This window comes from Callionymus lyra, chromosome 6 (assembly GCF_982586985.1).
Source record: "Callionymus lyra chromosome 6, fCalLyr1.hap1.1, whole genome shotgun sequence".
NCBI classification, from domain to species: domain Eukaryota; kingdom Metazoa; phylum Chordata; class Actinopteri; order Syngnathiformes; family Callionymidae; genus Callionymus; species Callionymus lyra.
The window spans coordinates 24,296,530-24,308,098 of record NC_141823.1 but is presented as its reverse complement, the minus strand read 5'-3'; the positions used below and the strand labels follow the sequence as shown (position 1 = coordinate 24,308,098).

General features: G+C 39.7%; 2 protein-coding genes across 2 annotated transcripts; both read left to right on the top strand.

Annotated features, from left to right (window-relative positions):
* The first annotated feature begins 450 nt into the window (after window positions 1–450).
* Window positions 451–4,472, top strand: atp6v0d1 (ATPase H+ transporting V0 subunit d1). Its single transcript, XM_087794354.1, has 8 exons — window positions 451–622; window positions 1,648–1,819; window positions 2,155–2,333; window positions 2,422–2,501; window positions 2,586–2,663; window positions 2,729–2,905; window positions 3,355–3,432; window positions 3,521–4,472. The coding sequence occupies exons 1-8, from the start codon at window positions 496–498 to the stop codon at window positions 3,680–3,682; spliced, it is 1,053 nt and encodes a 350-aa protein (XP_087650480.1). The 5' UTR covers window positions 451–495; the 3' UTR covers window positions 3,683–4,472.
* A 565-nt stretch (window positions 4,473–5,037) lies between these two features.
* foxr1 (forkhead box R1) lies at window positions 5,038–8,785 on the top strand. The gene is made up of 6 exons (XM_087793242.1): window positions 5,038–5,158; window positions 5,344–5,436; window positions 7,476–7,625; window positions 7,876–8,020; window positions 8,358–8,590; window positions 8,757–8,785. Exons 1-6 carry the CDS (start codon window positions 5,038–5,040, stop codon window positions 8,783–8,785), a joined length of 771 nt encoding a protein of 256 aa, XP_087649368.1.
* Window positions 8,786–11,569: the final 2,784 nt, after the last annotated feature.

Here is an 11,569-nt window from a genome sequence, read left to right as displayed (position 1 = left end):
CCCCCCTAGTAAACTTTGCAACAAAAGGACAATTTAAATTCCACTTAAAGAATAAAACAATACATTTATTTTTTATTTGTATTCAATATTTTAATATATTAATCAGAAGATAATTAAAACATAGTTATTCTTGGATTTAGGAGGATCCTATTAACACTTATTTTGTGATAGTATGCCGACAGTGATAATTTAAATAAAAGTATACACTAAGGGGAATGAAAAGTATGATTTTTAAGAGACTAACATAATGTTCAGACTTTTATTTCCTATTACCCAATTTCAGAATCAATATATTTTCCTATCCAGGTGAGAATCATGATCAATATCTCAAGTACAGGACTGAAAATCTGAAGTTAAAGGTGAGTTTCTTTCTCGCTTCACGGTCCAAACGTCACCAGCAGCGGATCAGTGATCAGATGACTGTCACGTGGCTCGAGGATCCAGTCAGCTGACGCTACTCCTGCTGTCGAGACGAGGACCTGACGGCCAGCAAGGATGCCTTTCTCCGAGCTCTACTTCAACGTCGACAATGGATACCTGGAGGGTCTGGTTCGAGGCTTCAAAGCCGGAATCTTGTTGCAGGCGGACTACATGAACCTGGTCCAGTGTGAGACGCTGGAAGGTGAGTCGAACCAGAACGTCGCTAACCGCCTGTTAGCATCCAAGCTAGCTGTCATTCAGAGCTCCGTTTTATCGATAATACTATTCGATGGAACCACGGTGGCACACGGTCTATACACAAAACTATCGAATAAGGGATTTAGATGCGTTTATTTGCAAATGAATATGTGAACTAAAGGCACATCATCGTTTGAAACATGTCGGCACAGTAAGCTAGTGTCATGTCTTTAGCCTGATGCTAAGTAAAGCTCAATAAACAGATGGGAAGTCATGGTGAGGCGTTTGAGGAACTGAATTCACATTTGCTTCTCCTTTTTAACCATGTATCGATGATGTTGTTTTATATCTCATCGGGCGGACATTATTGTATCGACTGCTCTGGTGGAAAATCGATTTAATGGAGAATAACTGTACCTTCATAATTCGGTTTTAACATTACCCTGTCAGTCTTATTTGGCCATTGTAGACGGCTATAGATGAACAATAGAATGTTTGTTTTCACATTTAATTGTGTTTATATTAAAGCCAGTTTCAAAGTCAACAATATCCAGTTGGGATTTAGATAATACAATGCAGTTGATGGACATATGGAGTGAATTGAGCTTTATTTTAAATGTTTTCTTAAAAAGAAAACATTTTTTAAGCTGATATATTTTTATCCTGATAAACATCGGTATAGGCCACAGGTTTTGGTTCCCTGAATTATTTGTGACCCAAATGGCTGTTACCAGTTTGATACACACATTGAAAACGACAAAAGCTTCACAATGTATCATAAATGTTAAATGATATATTTACACAAGACTAAATTCCTCCCAATCGGGAAAAACATTGTTAATTAAAAAAAAAAAATAGATTGCACATTGTCCTTTTAAATAAACTGAACTAATAACAAGTCCACAGGCTACTCTCATGGACTGGAGGGCCCCATGGTGCCTATTGGCAACATGCTGGTCACCCTGGTCTCTGCATTAACAATTCAAAGCTCATTTTAAAACTTTTCTATATCAATTTCCATTTCTTCAGATCTGAAGCTCCACCTGCAGAGCACAGACTATGGCAGCTTCCTCGCCAACGAGGCCTCGCCACTGACCGTGTCGGTCATCGACGATAAGCTGAAGGAGAAAATGGTGGTGGAGTTTCGCCACATGAGGAACCAGTCGTATGAACCGCTGGCTAGCTTCATGGATTTCATCACGTAAGTATAATATGAGTAACACTGTGCTACACTCCTGTCTAGTTTTATCAAGAAGATTTCATTTAATTTCATCATAGTCTGTTACACACAGTATTAGATACGATTAATTTATCAGTTATAAACAGCTTTTTTAAAATGTTTTTGTTATATCGCATTTTAGACACTGGAATCCAAAAAGTTCTGTTAGGCAAACACAATCAAGCAGCTGGTCCAAAAACGATAACGGCACTAGTGGGATTATTATTATTATTATAATTATGACATTCTTTGATTAGGCTCTGAACAAAAAATCTATCAGCAGCAGCTGATATTTATCTGCTCGTTCTTCTCCACAGTTACAGCTATATGATTGACAACGTCATCCTGCTGATCACGGGCACCCTGCACCAGAGGGCCATCTCTGAGCTGGTGCCCAAGTGTCACCCACTGGGCAGCTTTGAGCAGATGGAAGCAGTCAACATCGCGCAGACTCCTGCCGAGCTCTACAACGCCATCCTGGTGGACACTCCTCTGGGTATGTTGAGGGTATTACTTAAAAAGCAGTGTATTGCTTGGACAGTAGATGGCGACAGTCTAACACGAACTTCCTTTTCTGCACTCAGCCGCTTTCTTCCAGGACTGTATATCTGAACAAGACTTGGACGAGATGAACATTGAAATCATTCGTAACACGCTTTACAAGGTAAATATACACTTTTAAAGAATATTTCAGAGGATGTATTTAAAAATATTTCAAATGTTAATTCAACTTAATAATTTTTTAAAGGCTTATCTGGAGGCATTTTACAAATTCTGCTCCAACCTCGGCGGCACCACAGCTGATACCATGTGCCCCATACTGGAGGTAAGTGCTCTGGTGTTCCTCTAATAAAAAGATCAAGAATCTAATCAACTGTCTCACTTCTCTAGTTTGAAGCAGACAGAAGAGCTTTCATCATCACCATTAACTCGTTTGGCACGGAGCTGTCGAAGGAGGATCGGGCCAAGCTCTTCCCTCACTGTGGCAAACTGTATCCAGAGGGTCTTGCTCAGCTAGCGCGTGCGGACGACTACGAGCAGGTCAAAGCGGTGGCTGATTACTATCCTGTAAGTGTCAACACCTGGTTCTGATATTTGCTCAAAGGTTTATCTTGTGTCAACTGTCATTTACTCGTGCCTGTTATGTTTAAATAAGTGAAGAGGGATGTCACCATTACTGATTTTCTTTACTAGGATTGTTGTCAGTGAAGTAATCATAATAGTTTGATTATTCTATGTGTATTGACTTCAAAACACTTTGTTGGATGTGGAAAAAAACCACAAACCCTGTTTTATTTCTGTCTTTTGATGTAAACAATATATATTTAACATGATGAAGAAACATCAAAAAATATAATCTCATTAAAAAAAACTTCAGCAACAATCAATTCTACAAAAGAACAGTAGGGGGTATTTTTTAAAGATCGGGGACCTTGAGAAATTATGTTTGAGCTTCTGACACATCCCTCTAGTGGTTTGTTTTATAATGTCACCTAATGGTATGCATTTGTTTTCAGGAATACAAACTACTCTTTGAGGGAGCAGGCAGCAACCCTGGAGACAAAACTCTTGAGGATCGCTTTTTTGAACATGAGGTATTTTTGAATTCCTACCGTTTTTGTGTTTGCTTCGAAGCTGAGCCACTCAGACAAATTTCTGAAGAGCATTATCTCTTTCCTCCAGGTGAAACTGAACAAGCTGGCGTTCCTCAACCAGTTCCACTTCAGTGTCTTCTATGCATACGTCAAACTGAAGGAGCAGGAGTGCAGGAACATCGTCTGGATCGCGGAGTGTATCGCCCAGCGGCACCGCGCTAAGATCGACAACTACATTCCAATCTTCTGATCTTCCTTCTCTTGCCCCCCCCCCCCTCTATCTCCCTCTCTACAAATTCCCGTCAGTGTTTGTCCTGAGAAGTGTGTCTGATCCCACCTGGGTGTCGGTTCCAAGGCCCTCACGCTAAATTTCCTCAAATCACTTGTGCATTGGTGTGAATTGGTTCTGCAAGAGCTGCACTCTTAAGCCTCTTGTAGATATGAATCATCCGTTTACTGATGTGGAATGTTGACGGTTCCTAGATTAATGATTTCATCATGTGGATTTATACTTAACAACACATGCATCAGAAAGTAGCTGCCCTTTCAGAATGACGTCGATAATTGTAGTGAATCTTTGACCCAGCAATTCTGATCCTTTCAAACTGATTCTTCTAGAGGTTTCTTCACAACATGAGTCCCGCAGCAAAGAGCCGTGAGTAATGTAGTCGATGCTAATTTGAGAAAACAACATGATCAATCAGCTAAACATTCCACAGCCTCTGAGAACCATATTTATTTTTCTCTGATCGTGTCCTGATAGCATGCAAGCTTAACCGTTGTCCTGAGTTGAAGGTGCGAGCTCTGAATCATCTCTTCTAGATCGTTGTACATTGATGTTAAAAATCGACCCATGTGTAGGTCCGAAATGAGGTAACGTGCGTGTGAAAGAGAAAACATATATACAGATATTTAAAGATGACTAAATGATTTTTTGTTTTTCTGATGCTGTACAAATTGATTTATTGCTGTTTTGTTTTTGTTTCTCATTTGTGAAAAGTGTGTTGTAAATGTGGAATAAGTAAACGAGTTGAACCAAAGTGGGCGTCAAGAACTCGTCTTCTCTTCTTCAGACACATGTTTATCAAAATTCCTTTTTATTTTACCTTCACCACTTATCCGAACGTGAATGTGGAAGACTTTTCAGGAGACCCTGGACACGTTATCAACTCAACCTTAAAGCTAATGGAGCAAATCTAAACCTCAATATATTTTAGTATTGACCAAACTTTATTTTAGCCAAAAAAGTGAAGGGCATAAAATCAAATCTTTCCTATCGAAGCATATTGCATTTAAATTGTTTTTTTTTTCCAAGTTCATTTCTTTAGTTTATATTTTGGTTTGATTATTTTAGTTATTATTTCTGCTCATTTTATGTTATAAGTCATCTTTTTGTTCTGCCCTAATAGCCCTGTACACCCTCATAAAATGGCAGAAAAAATACGAGTTTATTTCCTGCATCCCATTTGTTCCTCCGTCACTCACAGTGGTGATGATCAGCAGTGGTCCGGCTCAGCTGCTGTGTAATCACACATCAGGTGTGGCGGCAGATCTGCAGACGTCGGTGAAAAATCTCAAAAACATATCAGACCAACTTCATCGATCATGACGTTCCAGCTGAAAACCAGCAGCCAACTGCTGAACCTGCACTGCACTGTGGGACTGACCGACTGGGACCTGGACAAGGAGCTCAAACTGGCAACACTCTCGGACTGGCTTTACCTCGGTGACTGGTTTCACTACTCAAGTGGTCGACAGATTAAAGATCTGTTAAAGAATATGACCTTCAATGTTGAGATCTTTGTTTGAAACCCAAAGTTCATATGATCCTTTAGATGCATTTTCTTCACTCGCCATCTTTTGGTGATTAAGTTCTTGCGAGACATTTTCTTTACACCTTCTCCCTCACAGATGAAAAAATAGAAGATGACCATGTCGTCCAGAAACCGTCCGGCCGAGTCTCCCGAAGAAAAGACGATTTCATCTGGTATGATAAAACTTCAGGTGAGTGACGAGGTTAAAGTTGGATCTTCAGACGTGGTGGTCTCTTCATCGATCAATGAAAAGTAAACCAATGTGGAAGATCAAGTTAATATTTTAGGCTTGGAAAAGTGTCAGACAAAAAAAACAATATTTATAAAATGAAAGTATTTAAGTTTCATCCTAATATTTTTACATTTACTAATTCCAACCAATTTGACACCGTTCTAAGCACATACAGTTCAGACCTCAGTCTCCCTGAATAAGAACACGGCCAGCTACATTTCAAAAGCGCCTGAAATTGATGCTAGATTTGTCGCTAGTTCTTTGCTTTTGTCCGACCAACTGAAATGTGTAAGCACAGCATAAAACAGGAAACTGGCCACCACACTGGTAGAACAGGCACAGATCTTTTTGCCTCTGATGGACACTGGACTTGGCTTTGTCCTGGACCTCCCGAGGTCCAAGACCAGCTACTTGGTCTTTGTGGTGTTCAGCTGCAAGTGATTCCTCTCACTCCAGTCCACAAAGTCACGTATCAGACTCCTGTACTTGTCCTCGCTATTGTCAAAGAAGTCTGAAGTATATATGGTGAAGAGGAGAGGGGCCAGAACTGTCCCCTGAGGTGCTCCTGTACTGCAGACCACAGTGTCAGACATGATGTCCTTCAGCCTGACATACTGTGGTTGATCAGTGAGATAGTCAAGATCCAGGAGACCAGACCAGACCAGGGTCAGTTTGTCCTGGAGCAGAGTGGGCTGGATGGTGTTAAAGGCACTTGAAAAGTCCAGGAACAGGATCCTCACTGAGCCGCTTCCTTCATGCAGGTCGGAGTAGGTCCAATGCAGGAGGTGAAGAATGACATACACCAACCGCTGGCCTGTAGGCAAACTGCAGGGGGTCTTACGCATGCTGGACTTGTGGTCTGAGATGTTTGAGGACCAGCCACTCCAGTGTCTTCATCAGCTGTGAAGTCGGTGCCACTGGTCTGTAATCGTTCAGCTCGCTTGGCTGGGTCTTTTTTGTACTTCCCCCAGCCGTAGACTGAGGTTGAAGACCTGCTGGAGCGGCTCAGCTAGTTCAGCAGCGCAGGTCTTTAGCAGTCGAGCAGACACCTTGTCAGGACAAGCAGTCTTCCCTGGACGAATCCTCCGTTAGATAGTGTGTCTGACCCTCGATTTCCTCACTTTGAGACTTCAGCAGCACATCCTAGTCTGTGGTGTCAAAGCAGTCTCTGATGGGGTCCTCCACAGCTGGTGTCCACTTCCTGATTGTCCTAATGGTCTGTCTCTGCACCAGAGGAGTGTACTGTGACAGAAGGTGGACCAGGTTATGATCGGACCTTCCAAGTGGAGAAGGAGGTTTGTCTCTGTACGCGTCCTTCAAGTTGGAATAAAGAAGGAATAAAGATAAAGACTGGGCATAGTTTTTTACGCAGCTGAGTATGATCTATATAATTTGACAGTGAATGAATGAACGCCAAGACAAGAAAGTGAATGACTGAACCTCTGTTTGTATAACCCTTTTTCTTATATAAAGAAACTTTATTCTCCTCAAGTGACGTCCTGCAAGGTTATATTTGAATGTAGTTTGTTTCTACACAAAGTGTTCCTTTCACTGGAAATCAATTTAATTTCTTTCTGTAATAAAACAGCTTTGGGTGGAAATATACTGATTACGATTGACCGTTTACCAGGTGGTTTTAACACCTTGAACAAGAATAGTTTCTAAATGCTGTTTCTAAATAACCCAGCGTTGGCTCAGTACCCTTTGGTCTCAGAAATAGTTTACAATTTTATTAGCTTTTTAAATCACATTTTTATTTATTTGCTCATCTAAGGACATCTTCAAGAAATCTGCAATATTTAATGGTATAATTGTAATATTTGAACTGTTTTGTATGTATGTATGTATGTATGTATGTATGTATGTATATATATATATATATATATATATATCTGTATTTAATGCTTTTACTCGTTTCTTGTTAATGGGCTATAAAGATCATGAGTGTTATGAAGCTTCTCTGTATCTAATTTCTCCTTCACTCATCTTTTCATCAGACACGTTTGTAAAGCCTAATCCTTGGCTATTGGTGAATCCCAACATTGTCTGCCCGCTTCAGTACAGACAGAAGGCAACAGTTCATCAGAGGCAATATGAAGCCCCACAGAAAGTCCAGACCCCTCAATCTAAAGCGACCAAACATCACCGTCCACTCTTGACCAGGCTACAAGTGCTCGCCCCGCGCCAGACTCCACCGCCTGTGGATCAGCTGCCTGAAGTCTCTTCTTCTACCAACATGGTATTGATGACTCTGAACATCAGGGTTCTAGAAATGGGAACAATCGTCGATGTTTATTTGTCAGATTAAAGGCACCAATGCTGTGAAGACCATCAGGAAGAGGAGAGCCCCCAAAGTCCTGGTGAGTTGAAACATTGGCCACTGATGTTAAATTGAAGCTGAAATCTGTTGGCAGGAGCGCAAGAGTGTGATTTTGGGAGGCTGGCTCCGCCCACCTGTCAACTACAGCATCCTCATCGCTCTGGCCCTCAAGAGCAGCCAGGCTCAATGTCTCAAAGTTCAGCAGATCTACAATTTCACAAGGTCGTAAAACGTCGTCTGGATTGAACACGTTTGGTGTTTAGATCGAAACGTTAAATAACCAAAGACTTTACTAACAGTACTAATGCATATAATTATTTATTAAATGTAAACTCGCAAATATTTTGAATCCAATCTGAGAATAATTGTAAACGTCTGAACATTGTTTGTCTCATCTTTGTGTAACTGTATTTGCAAAGGTGTTTGGATAATGGATGGTTCTGTGTGAGATTAATAAAGTAAAATATTTTTTACAAGAAGTTAATCAAAGTCTTTATCTCCAGAGAACAGAAGATGACTAATATTTTTTGATGCTTAAATTGTAATTTTGCTTTCACAGAGAACACTTTCCCTTCTTCCAAACTGCTCCTGATGGCTGGAAGAACACGATAAGACACAACCTCTGTTTCAACAGCAGCTTCCGCAAAACCTGCAACCAGCTGTGCAAAGATGGCAAGAGGCAGTCCTGCTTTTGGCACCTCACACCTGAAGGTCACCTGCGTCTCCTTGACGAGCTCGGCAAGCTGACAGGAGAACCTCTGAGGCAGCTACAGCGAAGCATGTCGCGTCCAGGTAAACGCCAAGTGTCCAAATCTATCACTTCTGGAAGCCATTTGTTTTTATATTAGACTTGACATGCATTTACCTCAAAGAACCAAAATGATGATCAGCTGCCTCTTATTAGAAATAAAAACTTAATTGATGACCTATTGGTGCTGACCTTTCCTCTCTTTTTCAGATATAATAAAGAGTTTGCTTGCTCTGTGACGCCTCAAAAATAAAGTGTTGCACTGTAAATCTGGCTGCCTGTGTGTTTGTCTGAGGAATAGTTATGGTGTAATGCTTTACAATTTCAAACTAAATAATTTCTTACTAACGACTCATCATAATCCCTCATGAGTTTTTGAAATCCTTTATAGTATATACGTCTCTGGAGGATTCTTGAAGTCATCAGATCCATCCCTGTAGGACAGTTCATAATCATCCCAAATAAACCCCTGTATCTTTCTTCAGTGTCCTCCATATTTCTGACGTGGCTATTTCTTCATTATTGTTTCTTCATTGATTTTGCTCTAGTATTCCACTTGACATTTCTAAAACTCCTCTGTGTAATATTTACACTTGTTTCCTATGTCTTTGGTAGTCATTTGAAATTATTTATAATTTAAGAGCTATTTCTTGGCCAAGACGAGCACATGCAATTTTAGAGTCCGATGTAGAAGTCTATTTACCAAATAATTCCTTTGAATTATGATTTTTCAACTACACACCTTGTATTTTGTGCTACAATATAAGGTGCCATGGTCTGGGTTAAAGGGTCAAACTTGAATCGTTCATTTTATGTGGCCAGTCAAAGGTTTTTTGTCAAAGTAGGTTGTGTAGAATTAACCGATTATGCTTGTTTGTTTGGGAAGGGATAACAAACATGAAGATAATTCAACCAAATGTGTCATGAAATTCATCTGTCGTACCTTCTGCATATTTTAAAAATAGATTTGTCTCAACTATGGTGTTTGTCTATATGTTACCATTTACATCAGCACATGATGCTGAACACACTAGCTTGGATCAATGAGGTCTCAAGACACACGGCAGTTGACACAGATGCAAACGAGTCAGTCAAAACCGAGCTGGTGCCGAAATGCTTCCGTCATCCATCATTATGTTCTCTAGACGCCACACTTGTGAGTGAACCCATCACTAGATCATTCAAATGTTTCCTCTCATTTGCCAGTAGCTAAATGAATGCGTGTCTGTGCTAGCGGTAGTTTACTTAGCAAGCTGCCAGTCAAATCGTCACCATCGTGATTCATGATGTATGAGGTTAAAACCAGGAGGACTCTGGGAGCGATCTTCAGTGAGGACGTATTTCAGGTGGAAAGCTTTGAAAGAATGAGAAGGAAGAGTCTCTTGGTTTTTCTGCTCCTCACCGTCAGTGAAGTTGTGCCCAACGATGCAACCGTGGTGCACAGCTATTATATATTCCAAGGTCATCTGAGAAACTGGAATGATGCTCAAGCAGCCTGCAGAGGGTAAATATTGATTCATATCAACATGTAACTTGTCATGTAACCTCTCTTTCATTTAAGTGAAATTGGTCGGCAATTGGCTACGATCTACTCGCTGTCGGATGAGGACAGGATGAGTCCTGATCTCGACACTTGGATTGGATATAGCAGGAACCGATTGAGGCGGTGGTGGCGGTGGTGTCAAGATAATTATGACAATAATAGGTTCAAAAAGTGGGCGCACCATGAACCAGATTCTGGGGAGGATTGTGCAGTGCTTTCACACCATCACAAAAAGTAAAGTTTACTTACATTTTCAACAGAATTATTGCCAATTTGATTTTAACTTTACAAATAATGCTGCCTTTGTGTATAATCAATTTTCATTCATGTTCCTGAAAGCATTCGTGGTCGAAATTGTGGAGACAAATACTTCTTCATATGTGGAGAAATATCCGGCCGAGGTACTAAATACATCTCCATTTCACTGTCAATGACCTGGGAAGAGGCGGACCAGTACTGCAAAACTCATCATAATGACCTGGCTGTTTTTGAATCTGACGCGGACATCGATTTAGCCATTGAAGAAGTGGATTATCCAATCTGGATCGGACTGAAGAAGAATGGTGACTTTTTCTTTCTTCCTTTATTTTTTTACACACTTTATTTTACATTTTTAAACAGAAAAAAAGTGAGCCAACCTTTCTCCCAAAATAAACACAAATGGGAAATTTGAAAATATAAAAATCAGAAATCTTATAAAAATACTAAGTTGAATAGGTAAATGTATATATATATATATATATATATATTTTATTTATTTTTCTTCGCTTCAAGCAGCAACTCGAACTAATTCAAAAGTTATATTTGGAAACTTTTTTTCTACGATTCACTAAGCTGCCACCCTCGTTTCAGTCAAATTTCCATTCCCTCTTTTACGCTATAGTCATTACTAATAATGTTTTTTCTTAATACTGTCATGATATTTAAGGTCAAACAATTCCTATGTTTATTTCTTTAAAGGTGGACAATCGTTTAAAACAGAACATGCCCTGATTAAAAGTGATAGTTCACGCAAATTCAAACTCCTTTAACTGGTCTTTAACTTTATCTACTTCCAGAGCTCACACAGGCTATACTGAAATAAATAATGGTTAGTGTATTAGAGAAATATCATTTATCATCCATAATAATATATCTTATTGTATTCATATAAGTTGTTTCAGAAGTATTTAACAAAGTTGTGGTCACACAGTGCTCTTGGAGTAGCTCACAATTGCAAAAAGGTTGTTAATCCCTGATCGAGATCTACTCTTTTCTAGCTGTTACAAAATGGCACCAAAGGAAAGGGTTTTGTTTTCTCATACCTACCAGAAGATAAAGATGATTCATATACGCTGATGATAAAAGATGAAATTTCCTAGTTCGAAGTTGTATTGATCACTTTGCATGTACAAAAAATACATTATAATATTCTCCTCTCAGATAGTACATTCACTAACTGGAGCACACACACCATTATTTTCATTTATATTTTTCAGTG